General features: G+C 40.6%; 1 protein-coding gene across 1 annotated transcript in view; it reads left to right on the top strand.

Annotated features, from left to right (window-relative positions):
* Positions 1–21,147, top strand: part of LOC140496092 (transmembrane 9 superfamily member 2-like) — a 122,747-nt gene that overhangs the window by 80,727 nt on the left and 20,873 nt on the right. Inside the window, exons 12-16 of the mRNA XM_072595630.1 lie at positions 1,098–1,155; positions 3,429–3,588; positions 8,945–9,096; positions 11,001–11,112; positions 16,029–16,200. Coding sequence (XP_072451731.1) covers positions 1,098–1,155; positions 3,429–3,588; positions 8,945–9,096; positions 11,001–11,112; positions 16,029–16,200 — 654 coding nt within the window. The remainder of the gene's footprint in view (positions 1–1,097; positions 1,156–3,428; positions 3,589–8,944; positions 9,097–11,000; positions 11,113–16,028; positions 16,201–21,147) is intronic.

Here is a 21,147-nt window from a genome sequence, read left to right as displayed (position 1 = left end):
AGGGATTCTATGATTCATGTCAAATTCTCAATTTACAAACCTTTTTAGACCTACATTAACAGAATACGCAGACCGGGTTTCTGTATTTAACAAGAATTACTATTCTTTATAAATAGAGATAAGTATACTCCATAATCCATTGGTGTTTATGGGTGGAGGGAAAAACTAGGAAGACTGTTTAGTGACCCTCTACCTGCAGGATTTGCTGAGATTCTTTTGCCAGGAGTTGCTGTTCTTCTCTCTCTCTCTCTCCCCTCCAGGTGCACTTCATTTTCTTGCAGGAGTCAAAGAGCGATTGTTTTACAAATTGCAAAGTCTGCAAGTTAATGGTTAATATCAACACGTGAGGGAAACTAAACTGGCTTCCTTCAGGGTTTCAGTGCTTTTGTTCTTACTGCAAAGACAGATTCCACTTGCCCTTCCAAAAATCTGAAGTCTTCGGGCCATAGTGCTCACATCCAGAGCTGTTCAGCTACCCAGGGTCCACTTGCTGTGATTTGTAGCTTCTTACTCTTGAGCATTTTTCAAAGCAAAACAAGAGAAACCTCTTTATTTTGTGGTCAGTCAATCAAACAAACTTGGCAAATTGCAAGCTGGAATAATTTGTAAGCATCACCAGCTGGCCAGCATTTATTGCCCATCCCTTTGAGAAGGTGAACTGCTTCCTTGACCCACTTCAGTAATAACTGAAATAAACATATAACTTGCAGTCTTGGAGAGAGAAACAGTTGACTTTGTCACATCAGTGACCTTCTGTCAGATCTATTTGGCAATCCCCTCCCTTTTGAAGAATAAAGTTGCTTGAACACTTAAATTTGGCACTGTTGGTATCTGGGTAAGAAACTTCATCAAGAAACAATAACTGCACAAAGGCACATAATTTTTTTTTGCTATGATTGTTTTAAATTGCGAACTGATTATGTACTGTCTTACTGCATTGGACCTGGGACAAAAGGGAGCTCTGCACACCTGTTCCAGCAGCATTCAGGAGCGACCAAAAATGTTTTGAAGTTGGAAAAGATTTCGATGCTCTGGATTGCTGGACAAACAGAATTTGACAGGATAATCTTTGGTTAATTGTTGTGATTTTTCCACAGCATTTGGTGGTGAGAAATGGAAGACCAACGTTCTCCTGACTTCATTTCTGTGCCCTGGGTTAGTACTTGTCATCCTATTTCTGTAGCTTGTAGAATCTGTGCTTGCCTTTAATTTTGGTAATGCACATATTTTAATCAAATCATGTCATTATGTGTAGAGCAAGATGAGTGAGCTTTGCAGAAACAGTGCTCTGTAACAAGTTAATTACCTGATCACTTGTGATAGTACCATTAATGTTTCACTTATTTTGGCCTCTTAAAATATCTAAAGAGCTTAGAATGTAAAAGGTACTGGGTGTGGACGATTTGACTCTCATTGCTGTCCTGCTATGAATATAATCATGACTGGTAACCTAACTCCATTCAATTTTCCTGCACTATTCCCACCTATTGTGTCGTCCTAGGCTCAAATTTCAGTTATTGCATGAAAACAGAAATGTACCAAATTAGATCGAAATGGTGTTTCGGGGATTCTGTTCAAGTATATACAAAATAAGAGCAGGATTAGGCTATTCAGCCCCTTGAGCCTTCTCTACAATTTAAGGTCTTGGCTGATCTGATTGTGGGCTGAATGCTACATTATTGACCACCCCTTGTACCCTTAGATTCCTTTGTCGATCTAAGATCTATTCAAATCAGCCTTAAAAGGATGCAATGACCTTGCCTCTATTAGTCTCTGTTGAATAGAATTCCAAAATCTAAGACTCTTAAGAGAATAAAGTTCTCCTGATCTCCAGCTTAAATAGGAATCCATTTATTTTAGAGCTGTGTTTCTTAGTTTTAGTTTCTCCCATAAAGGAAAAATCCTTTTAGCAACCACCCAATCGTGCAATGTCATACTTCACGTTTCAACAAGATAATCTCCCATTCTTCAAAATTCCAATGGGTACAAACCCAACTGTCCAACCTTTGATCATGTGACAGCCACTTATTAATTACTGAAACATCCTGCAAGTATGTACTCTGTTTATGTTCTGAAAGAAGTAAATTAGATTAACATTAAGGATGTATTTACAAAGCTAGTACTAATCTGAGACCACGAGCTGTGCTTTGGGTTCTGGCATGGTTGCGTGCAAAGGCAGAGGGGCCTTGGGAGTTAAAAACCAAAACTGAGATTCTAGAGTTGCACTGTAACCAGCTGGCAATTCCTTCTTCCACTTTGCCAACCATTGGATGTGAAGACAACCTACTGGGAAGTACGTAACCCTAGTTTAATTATTTTGCTGGCAGACTTGGAGATCCTCAAAATTATTGGCGGTTCAATTTATGTTGTACCTGGATCTGACAGCTTTTCCGTGTGATTGGTACTCTGACTGTCCTGCTTTTCTTTCATAGATGATTCTCCCTTCTTAGCACCAACCCTAAGCTTTCAATTTTTAATTTTCTTCCCTTTGCACATTTGCTTTATTTTTTAATCTTTGCCTTTAGTGACTCTATGCAGTCTACTTTCCATCAGTGCAAATTGATTCTAAAATAATAGAACACCTAAGTTACATAAAGCAGATGGTATGTTGTTATTCAAAATACTTCACTTCCCGTCTTCTGTTGAAGAAAATGGCAGTCTTGTTTTAAACTTGTAATGTCTTTTCAAATGTCAAAGGAAATGAGTTTTGATTATCATTTTCTTTTGTAAAACAATTTTTGGTTTTGGGCTTCCATTACACACACTAACCATTAAACTCAAACAATGTGTCAGTCTTATGTGCCATTTTTTAAAAAAAAAAGATAAATCGTACACACCAACATTTTTAGATGCTTCATTCCACTCATTGACTTATTGCTTCAGTCTTTTAGGATTAAAGAAGACCAAACTACTACAATCTTTGCACCTTCAGCAAAAGGTTACATGGAAGAGTGTGTCAGGCTAGTGATAGAATATTAATTTGGGATATTAGAGGGTTTAGGAGAGTTGAATTGGTGGTGGTTTCTCTGAGATTGACTGGTTAATGGACAGATGATTCAGGAAGAATCTGGTTGTAAGAACCAGGTGTTTTGGCAGGTGCAGTGTCTGAGCAAACGTTCTGGGAGACACAAATAAAAGACTCCAGATGCTGTAAGTGCACAGTTGATCAGGCAAAACTACAGATAAAGAAATTACTACTTCTAGCAAGTGGAGCTTGGGGTGGGGTGGGGGGGGAATTGTGAATGTTCTGATTTCATTACTCTGTAGTTTGTGCTTAATTTGACTGGTCTTGTGGATTAATTTGATTTACACACTGAATTAATAATGTAGAAGCACTGTCGATAAGATTGTGTAGTTTTTTTTAAGGTTGTCTAATGAAATAATGCTGCAACGCTTTAATATAAAGATAATGTTAATTCCATTCACAGAATTGTCTTCATTGATTTCTTTATCACAAATCTCATCCTTTGGGTAGAAGGATCATCTGCTGCAATTCCCTTTGGAACACTTGTGGCAATTTTGGCGATGTGGTTTGGAATTTCAGTGCCGCTAACTTTTGTTGGTGCTTATTTTGGATTTAAGAAAAGGGTGAGTTTGTCAAAATGGTTACTGCTCTTACATTTGTAAACTGAAGTTATTTCACTGTTTAAACTTGCAGGAAAATAAATTCTCTTTGGGACACAACAAAAAAAACTGTTTTCAGCGGAGCGAGGGCAATGCGTCATGCTTCACGTTGTGAAGGATGAATTTTGAACAAGCTCTGAAAAGTTTACCCACAGAAATGAAACAACAGTTGTAACTTACTGACCATGTTAGTTCAGACCAGGATACACGGTGGCACAGGGGTAAGAACTGTTGCCTCAGTGCCAGGGACCCAGGTTCAATTCCAGCCTTGGGTGACTGTCTGTCTGTGTGGAGTTTGCACATTCTCCCTGTGTCTGAATGGGTTTCCTCTGGGTGCTCCGGTTTCCTCCCACAATCCAAAGATGTGTAGGTCAGCTGAATTGGTTATGTTAAATTGCCCATAGTGTTAAGTGTGTTAGTCAGAGGGAAATGGGTCTGGGTAGGTTACTCTTCAGAGTGTTGGTGTGGACTTGTTGGGCTGAAGGGCCTGTTTCCACATTGTGTAAGGAATCTAATTTTTTTTTTAAAAGTGGGTAAATTTTCAGGTGAATGACTGAGTGGGCATCAGAACCTAGCTTATAACTAAACTGTACATGTTAATTCTTGATGTGGATGATAAGAAAAATACTCCAAAACATTAAAAGTACATTGGCCCTAAGATTTAGTGCAAATGAGCCTGCACACATTCTTTCAAATGGAAGCAGGTAAATATATTTACATAAATCACAGAACAGTACAGCACAGTGCAGGCCCTTCGGCCCACAATGTTGTGCCGAGCATTTATCTTAATGTAAGATCAACCTAACCTACACTCCCCTTAATTTACTGCTGTTCATGTGCTTGTCCAGCAGTCACTTAAATTTCTCTAATGTCTCTTATTCTACTACCATCGCTGGCAGTGCATTCCACTCACCCACCACACACTGCGTAAAGAACCTACCTCTGACATCTCCCCTTTACCTTCCTCCAATCGTCTTAAAATTGTGACCCTCGTGACATGTATTTCTGTCCTGGGGAAAAGTCTCTGGCTATCAACACTATCTATGCCTCTAATTACCTTGTATACCTCTATCAAGTTACCACTCGTTGTCCTCATCTCCAGTGTAAAAAGCCCAAGTGCACTTGCCTCTCTTCATAAAACAAGCCCTCCAATCCAGGCAGTAACTCAATAAGACTGGGCATGACCTGCTCCCCACAAAGCCATGCTGATTATCTTTAATCAAACTGTTTTTCCAAATAGTCATAAGCACTGTCTCTCGGGTGCTTTCCAGTACCTTGCTTACCACAGATGTAAGCCTGGCTGGTCTGCAATCCCTTGGGATTTCCTTATTCCCTTTCTTGAACAGAGGAACAACATTCCCCTCCCTCCAATCAGCAGTTTCTGCTCCTGTGGTGTCTGAGGATGCAAAGCTCGTCGCCAGACATGCAGCAATTTCATTCCTGGGTTCCCACAATAACCTTGGATATATCTAGTCCAGCGCTGCAGACAGGTCTATCTTGATGTTTCCCAGAGTTTCCAGCACATCCACTTTCTAAAAATTCAATCTGTTCAAGCCTATTAACCTGGTACACTATTTTCACCATCAACAAGGTCCCTCTCTAGTGAATATTGAAGCAAAAAGTTCATTGAGGGCTTCCCCTACCTCTTCAGACTCCAGGCACAAGTTCCCTCTACTTCCCCTGATCAGCCCTACCCTCTGATTGTTCTCTTATTCCTCACATACATGCAGAACATCTTTGGGTTTTCCTAATCCTTTGTGCTAAGGCTTTTATGTGCTCCTTCCTAGCTCTCCTCAGACCATTTTTGAGGTCTTGCCTCGCTACCCTGTAATCCTCTAAAGCTGTACCAGATCCTTCCACAACCTTAAGTAAGCTTCCTCCTTCCTTTTTGACAAGAAGCTCTTCTGCTCCTGTCCTCCAAGGCTCCTTCACCTTACCATTCCTTGCCTGTCTCAGTGGGACAAAGTTATCCAACCCTCTGAACAAGTGCTCCTTAAACAGCCTCCACATTTCTGCTGTGCCTTTCCCGTAGAACAATTATTCCCAATATATCCACATCTCCTGTCAAATAACAGTATAGTTTTCCCTCCCCAATTAAATACTTTTCCCATACTGTCTGTTCCTATCCCCCTCCGTGGCTATGGTAAAGATGAGACAGTTATGGTCACTGTCTTGGAAATGCTCTCCCACTGAGAGATCTGACACCTGGCCTGGTTCATTGCCTAGCACCAAATTCAATATGGCCTCCCTCCTAGTCGGCGTATCTACATACTGAGCCAGGAATCCTTCCTGGACGCACCTGACAAAATCGGCTCCATCGGGAGTAAGGAGGTTCCAATCAATATTGGGGAAGTTGATGTCACCCATAACAACAACTCTGTTCCATCTGCACCTTGGGGGGTGAGGGTTGGGGTGTCCTGTAGAAAACACCCAATAAAGTGGCTGCTCCTTTCCTGTTACTGATTTCCACCCAAACTGACTCAGTCAACAAATCCTTCTCAACAACCACCTTTTCTGCAGCTGTGGTGCACTCTCTAATTAACAATGCTGCTACTCCTCCCTGTTCTTAAAAGATCTAAACCCTGGAACATCCAGCAACCATTCCTGCCCCTGTGAAATCCCTGTCTTCGTTACGGCTGCAACGTCGTAGTTCCAAGTACTGACCCATGCTCTAAGTTCATCACTTATTTCTGACACTCCTTGCTTTGAAACAGACACACACTTTAACCCATCCCTTTGCTCTATCAACCAAGTATCTTTCCTGACATTCCCTCTGCATTCTATTTCTGCCCATTCAACAACTGCCTTTTCCTTTGATCTGTAGCTCTGTAGTTCTATTGTTCATGGAATCCTTACATTATGGAAACAAACCATTAGGCCCACCAAGTCCACACTGACCCTCCAAAGAGTACCCTGCCCAGACCCCATTCCCCTAACTTATTACTGTACATTTTACTCCTCCAAGTGCACCTAACCCACATCCCTGAACACAATGGGCACTTTAGCATGGCCAGATCACAGAACCTGCACAACTTTAGATTGTGGGAGGAAACTGGAGCACTCAGAGGGAACCCACACATGTATGGGGAGAATGTGCAAACTCCACACAGACAATTGCCTGCGGCTGGAATTGAACTTGGGTCCCTGGTGCTGTAAGTCAGCATTGCAGAGGAAAAACCCATCACACTTGGAATCTGGAGTTCACATGTAAATATTGTGTAATGGACTTCACATATCTCAACATATTCTGTGTGTCAGGTAATAACATTAATTTCCTTTGCTGATCTTCCCTGAAAAGAATTGGTACATGCTCCTTTTCTGTAAGTTATCCTATGTTTCATCACTGGCTGGCAATAGTTATGTTGGTGTTTGAGGCAATATACACCTGACTTTGCAAAATTGTGTATATTTGGAATAAATCATCAATATCTCAGCCAGCCATTTATAAAATCAGCTGTGCAGTGATCATGATATAACTGAATCCAGAACATTGCATTCCATCTGTACATATTGCTTGTCCGACTGCTTTTGAGTTATTGTTTTCCCCATTGTTCATACCTATTGAGAAGCTTTCATTTCTCATAAGCAGGTAAACATATATAGGATTTAGAGGATGTATTTATAGAAGGTTGGTACAATTATAATTGGCAGGTTGTTTTATTTGACATTTATGTTTGAATTTTACTTGTCATTAAGGAAGATGGTTTGCACAATGTTGACTATTCGTGGAGACTCGTGTACAGAAGCAGTCCATGTCCAGGTGCAGCAAGATCTAGACAATACCCATGTTGAGGCTGACCTGTGGGAAGTAACATTTGACTGACATGTGGCAGACTATGGTCATGTCCAGTAAGAGAAAGTCCAGCTATCATCTTTTGACATTTAATAGCATTACCATAATTGAATCCCATCCTGGGGGTGACTGTTGACCAGAAACAAACTGGACTAACCATAAAATGTCCTGAGGAGATCAAAGGCTAGGAATCCTATGGTGAGTAACTCTGCTCCTGATTCCCCAAAGCCTGCCCACCATCTACAGGGCACAACTCAGAAGCACGGTGGCATACTCCTCACTTGCCTCGATGGTTACAACCCCAACAACACTCAAGCTTGACACTTTCCAGTACAAAGCATCCTGCTTGTTTGGCACCGTATTCAGTCCTTTCACTATCGACAGTTTGCAGCAGCAATGTGTAAAGGTCTACAAGAAACGCTGCAAAAGTTCACCAAGGCTCCTTAGATTGCATCTTCCAAACTCCTCTTTACTCCTATCTAGAAGATAAAGGCCTGAGATGCATGGGATTCAACAAGAGATTGAATGCTCTTGTCCAACCCACCATCCTGATTTGCAAATAAGTTACTGTTCCTTCGTGTCATTAGGTTACGATCCTTGAATTCCCTTCCAAATGCCTTTGTGGGAGTGTTATGCACCCTAAATGGATTGCTGTGGTTCAGGAAGGCAGCTCACCATCACCACCACTGCCTTTGACAGCACCATCCAAACTTTGAGCTCAACCACTTTAAAGACAGCAGGTGCATGAAACATATGCATATCATCCTGACTTAGACATTTATTGATGTGACAGCATTGTGAGAGCATTTTCACATTATGGACTGTAGCAGCTCAAAAAAAGTGGCTTAGCACCACCTTCTCGCAAACAATTGCGGAAGAGCAGTAAATGCCAGCTTGCTGGCAATCCTTGCATCCTGAGGATTTTTTGAGAGTTAACAAGCATCAATCAATGGGAGAGATCAGAAGCAGCAACTGAGTAGGATTGTAAATTGTAGAGGGATTGACATCTATATGCGGAATGTGACATGTAATTGAAATGCTGCAGTCAGTATTTTCCTTTCAAAATGAAACAAGTGAAGCATTAATGTGCAGGGTGTTCATTATGGTCGATGCTGTATTCATTGAGTGCCATCTTCACTCAAGCCCATGCTGATAACTAAATCTATTTTAAGAATTTTTGTTCAGAATATTCGGACACCGTTTCTAATAAAATGCACTTAGCTGTGGGAAGTGCAGGTTATGAAGGGACATAGGGATATAGCAAACTAAAATCATAAATATGCAATAAAAACTTGATGGACTAGACCTTTTATGAATTGAAGTGCATTTTAATCTGTAATTAGCAATCCATTAAAATCACTGGTTTTTGAAGAAATTATCAATTGTAAGGCTTTTTATATTATATGCATGCTTTCTGGTTCCACTTCTCCTAAAAGAAAATTAGTCCCCTAAATGCAGTATCAGTAAGAAAAATGGTAGTTATCAATGGTGTGCATTAAATGTGTATTTGTATATTGTTTCTTTCAGCCTATTGATCATCCTGTCCGTACGAATCAGATTCCACGTCAAATCCCAGAGCAGTCATTCTTTACAAAACCTTTACCAGGCATTGTTATGGGTGGCATCCTACCATTTGGCTGCATTTTCATACAGCTGTTTTTTATTTTGAACAGCATCTGGTGAGTTGAAGTAAATTTAAGTTGTCAAAATAATTGTGTGCTTTCCAAGAATTTAGAGTTTGACATTGTGAAATATTGAAGTATTACTAGTCTGCTATTGGACGTTATGGAATGTGTTCTAGCAAAGTAACAAAGGTAAAGTACAGTGGTTGCTGGAAATACTCACCAGGTCAGCCAACATAGAATCTCTCAGTATAGGAATGGCCCTTTGGCCCTTCAAGTCTGAACTGACAAAACAACTCTAAATTTACAGCCATCCCACTTTCCAGCACTTGGTCCATAGCCTTGAATGTTATGACATTTCAAGTGCTCCCCTACATAACCATTTTAAAGGTTGTGAGGTTTCTCATCTCCATTGCCCCCTCAGGCAGTGCATTCCAGATATTCACTTCACTCTGGGTGGGACAAAAAACAAGCCTCCTGCCTTTCCTCTTAAATCTGAAATCCCTGTCACCTCAGGAGAACATCTGCCTCCGATCCATGCCCTTCAAATTTCAGGCACCTCAATCAGAGCCGCTCATTGCTGCCTTTGTTGTAAAGAAAACAACGCAAGCTTATCCAACCTCTTCATTTCTGAAGTATTTCATCCCAGGTAACATCTCGTGGTTCTCCTCTGTAATCTCTCCAGTGCAATCATATCCTTCCAATAGTGTGGAGATTGGAACTGCACGCAGTACTGTAGCCATACTTAACAAAGTCCTGTGAAGATTTGATTTAACCTTCCTGCCATTATAATCTGTGCCACCACTGATAAAGGCAAGTGTCCCTTATGCTGCCTTAAGACATGGGAACAGGAGTAGGCCTCTCGGTCATTCAAGTCTGCTCTGCCTTTCGCTAAGATAGTGGCCTGATCTGACACTCCCCATATCCACTTTCCTGAACTTTCCCTGTAACCCTTGATTTTCTTGCTGATCAAGAATCTATCTGTTTCATATGCATTCTACTCTCAGCTGTTTGTGGCAAGAAGTGAGAAAGATGTCCAATCCTCCTGAGAAGTTGTTCTTCCTTGTCTCAGTAATTACTCTGTTAAGCTGTCCTGTGGCCTTAAGGGATCTGTGGGCAAGGTCCCCAAGATTCATCTGTTCCTCTGAGCTACTTAGTATCTTGACATTCATTGAATATACCCTTGTCTTGTTCCTTCTTCCAAAGTGCATCACCTCACACACTTGTCAGGGTTGAATTCCATTTGACCAATTGATACACGTCTTTCTGTAAGCCAAGACCATCATCTTCACCATCAACCACCTAACTAATCTTTGTCATTCATAAACCTGCTTATCATCTGCCCCAATTGCCAGGTTTTCTTCTGTCATTTGTTACCTGAAAATGCTTGCAGACTGAATGGATGTGTTCTGGAAGGCTGACAGCCAATCACGTTTGGTTTTTTGTGTTCAAGAGGCCATATTGTCAGCACCAAATTCACAAATAGAATTGAAATAAATACTTATATATTTCACATAGGGGGAGTCTTTGGCACCTTGGCCAGTGACGAGAGAGGAGATTAAAAGGGCAGACATTGTGCTGTGAGAAAGAAACTTAAATATAAGTGAAGTAGGAGCAAAAGCATTCATCACCTCAAAGCTGCTCTGCCATTCAGTAAGATCAAAGCTGATCTGTTTGTTATTTGGAGCTCAAGGTACCCTGGCCACCTTGCATACGAAACAGCGCAAGTTTATAGCATGATTTTTTTGTAATGCAGGAATATCTAATTGATCTTTACTGGTTTGGTTCAAAAGTTTTCCCTCCGATTGATTTTATTTGTAATTTCAGTTGTTTCAATCCTTTAAGTCCTTGTTTCTACGTGAATTAGTAGTTGCTTGGGTGACACTTTGTTTGAAATTGGTGTTTTTAATCAATACCTTCAAGTATTCACCTTTGTATTAATTAATACATTCCAATTTCAGGTCCCATCAGATGTATTATATGTTTGGCTTCCTGTTCTTGGTGTTCATCATTTTGCTCATAACATGCTCAGAAGCCACCATCCTACTCTGTTACTTTCACCTTTGTGCAGAGGTTTGTATTCTCAAGTTTGCGAATACTTGTTTCAGTAATATAGATGCAACTCTTGCCAAAACATCTCTGCAACAGGGATGGTAATGTGTAGTCTCTAATGTTCTTCTTTTTAGTACTGTTTCCTTTTATTGCAGTTTTGCAGAGAAAATAAGTTCACACTTGATTAGTTAAAAATCTCTCAATACCGGGTTAAAGTCCAGCAGGTTTATTTGAAAGTACAGTGTGTTGGTCTGTGATCTGGTGTTGTGATTTTTAACTTTATCTGCCCCAGTCCAACATTGACACCTCCACATCACTTGATTAGTGTCATTTTTTGAAATTAAAATCCAGCCCGTACTTGCAAAACCCAAACATAATGTCCTACATTGGGTGCCATTCTGCAATGGAACAGCAGTTATGAAGCAATCTTGATTGTGCTAAGAATTGCATAAACAACCAATTTAAAATCATCAGTCATCACCAGGAAGATACTAATGGTATGAAACTATATAATTTATTAGTAACTAACCAATTTGCTCGTGCCCCTTAGATAGCACCTTCCAAACTTGCCGCCACTTCTGTCTAGAAGGCCAAGGGCAGCAGATACGTGGGAACACAAGTTGCCTTCTAAACCATTCTCTAAACCTGACTTTGAAGGAACAGCAATGTATTTCCGTGTTTCTGGGTCAAAATCTTGCAACTGTCTCCCTAGTGAAACTTTGGGTCTACCTACCTATGTGAGCTCATCAGTTCAAGAGGCAATTCCTGCCATCTTCTCAAGGGCAACTGGAGATAGGCTATAAATGCTGGAGCAGCCAGTGACATCCATATCCTGTGAATGAACAAGTAAAACTGTAATTGAGAAGTGACTCTGGAAGGTATTGGGAATTCTTTCCACTGAAGCAGAGGAGGTGAAAGCATGCTCGAGCTTTTTGAGATATATGGGATTCAAAATTTTAAAAAATTGTGTTATTAACATTTTCAGTGATCACCTTTGATAGTTTTGTGAGACTAGTTTTGGAGGTCCAGAAACTTCTTTGCAAGTTCATGCTTGACTGGACTGTTACTTGGAGCTGGGTAGTTATTAGTATTATTTAGAGGTGTACCTTCCAGTTCCATTCATGTAACTTTCATGGACCAAATAGAGTTGTGATTTGGCATCTGCTTGTACCCAGGCCTGTGTTTTAGGGAGATCAAAACTGATGGTCACAAGTCTTTTTAATAGAAGCTTTAGTAGTTTCTTGAAAGGTAATTATCAATTTATTTAATGCCATGAATTCTTAGTGTGGTTTGTTGTCAAACACTTGCCTGACTTCTACTTAAAAGATCTATTTATATACTTCATTGCTTCCATTGTCTCAAAGTAATAATATTTGTGTAAAGATTGGAAATGGGCCTGGGACCCTGCCCTTGACTACCATCTGGTGCCTACTCTTAGTAGTTCGTAGTTAAGGTCGGCTTTGCTTTGAAATGTTACGTTTCAGCCTCTGTCAAGATGGTCATATGGATCATGGGCTCAGAGTCCCCCAGTTGCCAGTAGAGCTATACCCTGGTGATTATGATGTGCAATTTGTTGGAATCCATTTAATTACCTCTTCATTGGGTGATGTGTTGATTCATTTATCTTTATCTTTATTAATAAGTCCTGATTTTGGTCAGAGATGCAGCAATTTTGCAAATTTATTTCAAGTGTTTGTGATTTAACATTTGTGTACACTAAGATAAGCTCTCTCACACCTCACACCCACATGCTTGCTCTCAGCCACACGCATGTCCCAGTTAAGAATTTCTTGAGTAGAATATAAGAGTCCAGCACAGGAACAGGCCTTTGACCCACCATGCCTGTGCCAACCATCTTTGTCATTCTAAACTAATCCCGTCCAAATGCACATTGTCCATATCCCTGTATTCCCTGTCTGATCGTGTCTGTCTGAATGTCTCGTCAACGTTGCTGTCATATCTGATTCTACCTCTTCCTCTGGCAGTACATGCCAGACACCTGCAACCCTTCTCTTTTTAACAAAAAAAACTTGCCTCCAGCATCTCCTTTAAACTTCCCCCCTCTCATCTTAAACCTATGTCCCCTTGTAATTGACATTTCCACCTTGGGGAAAAACACTGAGTATCCATCCTACTGATGTCTCATGATTGTTTACACAATGATTAGGTCACCCCTCAGCCTCCAATGCTGTAGTGAAAACAATTCAAGTTTGACTAACCTGTCCTTACAGCTAATACACTCCAATGCAGGCAACATCTTGGTAAACATTTTTTTGCACCATCTAAAACCTCCCCACCTCCTTCCTATCAAACAGTGGATCATACTACAAATTCAAGTCTGATATGGCTCAGTGTGACTTGCCAGTTTTTGTATATAATACCTTGATTGCTGAAGGCAAGCATGCCTATGCTGCCGTTACCACCTTATCCACCAGTGCTATCACTTCCAGGGTGCGTTGCACATGCATCCCAAGTTCCCTCTGTATATCGCTGCTCCTAAGGGTCCTACCATTGACCTTGCATTTGATATTCCAAAGTGCATCACCCCTCACTTGTCTAGATTAAACTCCATCTGCCTTTTCTCCACCCAGCTTTCCAGCTGATCTATATCCTGTTGTTTTCTTTGACAACCTTCCTCACTGTCTACAATGCCACCAATTTTCATGTCATCTGCAAGCTTACTAATCAGACCACCTGTACTTTCATCCAGATTACATTTTCATCCAGATATAGAAAAAAGGTCCCAGCACTGATCCTTGAATGGCCACACCCCTCCACAACTACCCAGTGTCTTCTATGACAAAGCCAATTTTCTATCTGATGTACCAACTCACTGTGCATCCCATGTGACTTAATCTTCTGGACCAGTCTATTATGAGGAAACTTGGTAATTGCTTCGGTAAAGTCCATGTAAACAACATCCACTAGCCTACAACATCCACCATCTTTGTCACTTGGTCAAAAAGAACACTCTCCGATTTGAGAGATAAGACTACTTCTGCATAAATCTGTGCTGAATATCCCTCACAAATCTGTTCTTTTTCAAATGCAGGTAAATCCTGTCCTTAAGAATTTTCTGCAATAATTTCCTTACCACTGGTGTAAGGCTCATTGCCCTCTTAATTTCCTGGATTATTCCTGTTACCCATCTGAATCAAAGGATTGGCTGTTCCCTACACTTCTGGGACCTAGCATGTGGCTATCGAGGATACAAAGATATCAGTTGAGGTCCCAAAAATCATCTCCTTGCTTCCTTCTGTAAACTCTGATAGATGCCATAAGCCCCTGTGGATTTCTCTACCTTTGTTTTTGGCGACACCTAATAGTTCCTCCTCCTTAATATCAACATATCCCAGAATATCAATGTACCCCTCCCTAATCCTATCAGCATCCATGTCCTTGGTGAATATTGGTGTGAAGTACTCCACTAAGGACCTCTCCCACTTCTGGCTCCACACCGAAATTTCCTCCTAGCTAACCTCTTGCTCCTAATATATTGAATTGAATTTATTGTCACATGTACCAAGACACAGTGAAAAGCTTTGTCTTGCGAGCAATGCAGGCAGATCAAATTTAAGTAGCCCAGATACCTAAATAATAGATAAACAGCTGCAAAAACAAAAAAACACAGGTACAGGCTAGTGTTAAAGTTTTGAGAGTCCATTCAGTACGTGTATGAAATGCCTCAGGATTCTTCTTAATCTGACCTGCCAAGGACATTTTATGGCCCCATTTCACCACCTGATTCCGAAAGTTCTTTTCTGTTTCCATTATATTCCTAAAGGGCCTTATTTGATTTTGGTTTCCTAAACCTTACATATGTTTTATTTTTTTTGACAAAATATTTTATGCTACTTTGTCATCCAGGGTTCGTGAATCTTACCATCTGCATCCTTCGAGAAACATGCTGGTCCTGAACACTCAAATCAACTGACCTTTGAAAGATTCTCCCATATCCGATGGGGATTTACCCTCAACCAGCTGTCCCCAGACATTAATCTCTCCAGTTCCTGTGTAGTACTGTTGTAATTAGCCTTCCCACAATTTAGCATGTTTACCCAATAACCAGTCTTATCCTTATCCATAACTATATTAAAACTTAAGCAATTATGATCACTTTTTCAAAAATGACACCCCCCACTAAAAGTTCAGTAACCTAGCTAGGTTAATTCCCTAATGCAAGATCTAGAATGGCCTCTTCCCAAGTTGAAGTATCTACATATTGTTTCAAGAACCTCACACTCTGTCCCTTCTAAGCCCCTAGCACTCTAGGAGTCGAAACCAATATTGGAAATTAAAATCACCCACTACAGCAACCCTGTTGTTGACACTAAATCCTCCACGATTCTGTCCCCCACCCCCAACCAGTCATGATAATTAAGTCGAATTCTCCATAATCATCCTCGGTTGCTTCATGCTCCCACGCGGAGGCCTAATGACAAATTGAAAACTTTCAATTGGTCAAACCCTGTCTCAGCTACTGATTTGAGCATTAGGCCAGTAGCCTTTTGCCAGAGCCGACCCTGGCTATATCAAAAGGTTATTCTGTCCCATTCACAATGATGGCTGAAATCTTGAGGCCATTTTTAAATTTATATTGTTGAAGAAAACTCCTCAGAACGAAGTTACTTTTCTGTCTCCTTCTCTCCGTTTCCCATTAAAACACCAACTCCAAGAACTTGCTTTGTCTAAGTTGGGTGTGATCCCACTTGCTGACCTTTTAATGGGCCAGTTAGAATAAAATGCTTCCACATGAGTCTTCCTGCCCATGAAGGGGTCAGGACCTTATTTGACTGAGGTATCAGGATCCTGACCCAAGGAGCAAAGCTCTATCCATTGACATTCTAATCTTATTTTGAACATTCTAACCTAGTTAAGTGCAACGCATTTATGTCCTGATGTTGTCTAGCTAATATATTTTGTTATTCCTTGAATAGGATTACCATTGGTGGTGGCGATCGTTCCTGACGAGTGGCTTTACAGCTGTTTACTTCTTTGTCTATGCTGTTCATTACTTCTTCTCAAAGCTTCAGATCTCTGGTGCAGCAAGCACAATACTATACTTTGGATATACTCTTATCATGGTCTTGATTTTTTTCCTGTTCACAGGTAAGATGGCAGTGTACTGTATGTGATGTTTATCTGCATTTTTTTTAAACTGGTCTTAATTCCCAGCTTTAGAATTGCTTCCAGTTCTCAAACTGCCACAGTGGGATCTGAATTTGTCTTGCTTGGCTTCATAACTCGCCATTGTCTAACAGAATAACAACGCTACTATACTTCTGTCAGTATAAACCACAGCTAGTTTCTTGTTCTTATGGGTTCTGGTTGAGCAAGTTTAATCCTCTTTGATGTAAAGCCGCGCCATTTCATGCAGTACAGACTGGCATTCCCATGAACAGAGAATTCATTCTACAGCCTTACTGAATTTGATCCATGCAAATATCAAAGTCTCAGATTAAGGATTTTTTCCCAGTTGGAGGCCGAGCCAAGCTAGGTGTGGTAATATCAGTACTAATTCTGCCCTAATACAATGCTAAATTGGCAGGAGTTTGGTTGTGATACGTAATTTCAATAGGGAAACAATAGCAGCAAAATTGAATGTTAAGTATTGTCCTTTTGAGTCACAGGCAAAAAGAAAAATACTCCAGTGTTTGAGTCCCTAATATCTGCAGGTCTGTTTCTCTGATGGTGTTCACCCACAAGAGACAAAAATCAATTATGTTTTTAAAAAAAAATGAATCAGGATGATCTGGCACGTTGTAGCCTAGGCACATCATTGACTCAGTACAAATTGACATAATGCAAAGAGCAAAGCTTTTTACTGTATTTTCTTTCTTCTGGATTTTTAAAATCAAATTCTGTCAGTCAGCTTCAGTATTTTAACATGGCCCTCATTAACCAGGTGTTACTGTGACAGGTTTGATGTTTAAAACAATGTCTAATGCAATCATTTTTCTGGCAGAGCCTAATCTCTCTAAACGAGTATTTTATTCACTTCTGTAGTGCTGCATGACTGGTTCCCTTTGTTAGAATGGGTTTTGATCTATTATGGATCTATATTATTTGTACTTGGGTGATTGCTGCAGCACCCACCACTGTGAGGAAATTGTGAGCTTGAAGGAGCATGTGGCAGCTGGGCTCAGTCATTCTGTGTGCCTTATAATCAGTTGCTCGTGCTTTGAATCGCTACTCGTTCTTAGAGTGAAATGAATGTGTTTGAACCAAGTCACTGTTTCAGTGTGAATCTTTCAGGTTTTTTTTATTTTGCAGTGTTTTCCTTGGGTTGTGAGCTGGCTAGGCTAGTGTATATATTGCTTAAATAGTTAGTAACAGTTAATTTATGGATGGGATGAAAATTGGCTTTGAGCTGAATATAAGAACAGACAACTACAAGAATATATCTAGCAGCAGCAGCTCTGAACAGCCTTCAGGATTCAGAGTATTGTCAGAACTGAAATAGTGCTCAATTGTTTTGCATCATTCTGACCGTACAATGTTTGTTCTACAATAGATAGCTGGAAACATATCACCAGCTTGTACGCTATCATATAATGGTCTTTACATGGCTTGTTTTGGAAGGCCTTGCAAGAAATGGTGCAGACTGCTAAAGAATAGTGCAGAGTGTGATCAAAGTCCTTAAGTTATTTGATTTTGGCTCCAAGCACAATTGTTTCGTATTTTTGAAACCAATTACAAATTAGGATGGCACAGTGGCTCAGTAGTTAGCGCTACTGACTTAGAGTGAAAGGGAGGCCTGCTTGGATGACTCTGATGTTTGCACATTCTCCTTGTGCCTGTGTGGATTTCCTCCCATAATCCAGAGATATGCAGGTTAGGTGGATTTTCCATTGTCCATAGTGTGCAGGGATGTGTAAATTAACTGGGTTATCCACTGGAAATGCGGGGTTATGGGAATGCATAACCCAGGCCAGCAGAAGCAGTTGAGGAGAATGCTTTAACAATGTTTAAAAGACATTTGGATAAATACATGGATAGAAAAGTTTGAGAAGGATATGTGCAAAGTGCAGGGAAATGGGGTTAGCGTTGATGGGCATTTTGGTCAGCATGGGCCAGTGGGCCTGTCTCCATGCTGTAGGACTCTGACTCTTTATGACCCTAGTAAGTAGGTAGGGTGAGTCAGGGTGCATTGCTGCCTGGAGGGTTGATGTGAACTTGATGGACTGAATGCTCTGCTTCCATACTGTAGAGGTTCATGAGAGATCACTTTTTTAAGTCAGCTTTTCAGGTGTCCCAAATATTTGACACATAAAATAGTTGACCTTTTTTAAAACTCGGTGGATGCGGGCAATGCTGGCTGGGGCATTTATTGCCTATCTCCAGTTGCTTTTGTGAAGGTGGTGGTGAGTTATCACCTCGGAATGAGTAGTAGGTACACTCAATCCTGTTAGGAAGGGAATTCTCGGATGTTGAGCAGACATATATCAGTATGTTGAATAACTTAGAGCTGAACTTGCCGGGTAGTGGCTATCCCACTTGTCTGCATGCCCTTATCCTTCAAATTGGTAGAGATCATAGATTTGGAAAAGGGAATTGGAGGGGACTTGGTGACTCCCTGAAGTGTATCCTGTAGATAGTAGCAGCTGGGTTTATAGCACTGTGTACTCTGTGGTGGGCATAGGCATTATGATTCCAAATGATACCTAAGATTTGAGAGGTGAACTTGGATTGATTACATTACAGTGTGGGAACAGGCCCTTCGGCCCAACAAGTCCACACCGACCCACCGAAGCGCAACCCACCCATACCCCTACATCTACCCCTTACCTGACACTACGGGCAATTTAGCATAGCCAATTCATCTGACCTGCACATCTTTGGACTGTGGGAGGAAACTGGAGCACCCGGAGGAAACCCACGCAGACCGGGGAGAACGTGCAAACTCCACACAGACAGTCGCCTGAGGCGGGAATTGAACCTGGATCTCTGGCACTGAGGGGCAGCAGTGCTAACCACTGTGCCACCGTGCCGCCCACAAAGATAGACCAGAAGTTTTACTTGTGGTGTTCACTGGCAACCTACTATAAATACGTTCAATGTACTTTTAACAGACAAAAACATTGATTACACCTTAAAAACGGAATTACATCTATGAAAAAGACAATTTGACAATATTGCTTTTCCAGCAATATCTGTCTTAGGCACTCGATCCAAGTGAATTATCAGTCCAGTCTTCACTCTGTAATTTGTCTCACTGGGTTGCATGCATTTCCTTTCATTGGCTTGCTACATACTCACTAGAAGTGATTCACTCCATCTCTGAAATGTACAGACAGGCTGACTTCGCTGATTGCCTACTTTTGAGATTTGCGAAACAGCACATGACCTGGTATAGATCTTTGTGTTCACATGCTCTTGCTGCACATTCTCCAAGTTGTAAAACCTTGACTTGGTAAATATTTTAGCAATCAACTCATTAGGTAGCTTATCTGGTTTTTTAATTTCGCTATAGGTTTTTGTGGCAAAGATGTTTTGACGCTCATGTTTAGGAAATGAAATAAATTTGAGTTTTAAGAAAAAAAAAAGCCCATTCACAGCACTGGAAACCGAAAACTTCTTAGATCTGCTTTACAGTACAAGTACTAATATATTATGATTTGGAGGTGCTGGTATCGGACTGGGTTGTGCAAACTTAAAAATCTTTCAACACCAGGTTATAGTCTGTCTGTCTGCCTCTTGGTCTGCCCCTCTCTCACATGTGCGTCTATCTCTGATTCTCTCTCTCTCTGGCTCTCTCACTCTCTCACAAGAGAATGAGTTTGTAGGGTGAATATGTACTTGCAGAATTGCAGTTTTTGAGCAAAGTAAAATATATGAATTCATATAAGATTCTCTAAATCCCTCTTTTAGATGAAAATTAGTCTGAACATTGGAGCACAGACAGCCTGTCACACTCGATGCATTATCTGGGCCAAAATGGCACCCATTGTGAAAGTTCACTTGAGAATGTAACTCTAAGAAAGTTCTGCAATTTACATATGAAAGACCTGAAACCAATATGTTCATTCTAAAAGATGAGACTTAACAAACAATCCAGGTCTTTGTCATTATATAATTTCAGTTACAGCATGCTGTAAACTTTTGCTATAAATAGTGTCCTATGATTTTATACTCCATAACCACCTGATGAAGGAGCAGCGCTCCAAAAGCTAGTGTTGGACTATAACCTGGTTTTGTGATTTTTAACTTCCTTTGTTGAGAGAATTTTTAAAACTGGTAGATGAGGTGACAATAAAGTAGGCTGCGTTGTCCTGGATGGTAGCAATTTCTGCTATGTTGCAGGTACACCCATTCAGCAAATTGGTGAGTATTTCATCAGACTCCTAACTTGTGCCTTGTAGATGGTGGACAGGTTTAGGGAGTCAGGAGATGAGTTACCTACTGCAGGTCCTATAGCCTATGACCTGCTCTTATTGCCACTGTATTTTTATGGCTCATCAGGTTAAGTTTCTGGTCAGTATTAACCATGGGGGAATTCAGTGATGGTGATGCAATTAAATGTCATGGGGTAATGTGTAGATTCTCATTTGATGGAGATGGTGATTGCCTTTCATTGGATGTTGAATGATATAAGCTGTTGGTATGTCAAGTTGATGAGACAGTAGGACTATGCTAGAAATCATATAGTTAAAAGTTAACGATTTTGGAAAATACACAATTCTTTAAGTTACTTCTTTTCTTTTAAGATCTCAGTTGGCAGAAAGCCTGGACCAGGTTATTTTGTTGAGAGAATTTGTTTAAACCTTTATTACACCTTCCCTGATCTCTGATTAGCCCACAACAGTGTTCGAGGAATGGTCATGTGAACTGCCTATAAATTCTGTGCCAGTATGCTTTTCACTTCACCTGACAAAGGGACAGCACTTTGAAAGCTTATGATTTCAAATAAACCTTTAGGACTATAACCTGGTGTCGTGTGACATCTGATCTTGTCTACCCCAGTCCAACATCAGCACCTCCACCACCTCACCTCTGCATTCCTATATATCTCGACATTCTTTCAACCTCTTGGAGTCCTAGATGTACAGCATGGAA

The sequence above is a fragment of the Chiloscyllium punctatum genome, chromosome 25 (assembly GCF_047496795.1).
Source record: "Chiloscyllium punctatum isolate Juve2018m chromosome 25, sChiPun1.3, whole genome shotgun sequence".
Classification (NCBI taxonomy): Eukaryota; Metazoa; Chordata; class Chondrichthyes; order Orectolobiformes; family Hemiscylliidae; genus Chiloscyllium; species Chiloscyllium punctatum.
Note: the sequence above shows the minus strand (reverse complement) of the source record. Positions and strands in the feature narration are given on the sequence as shown.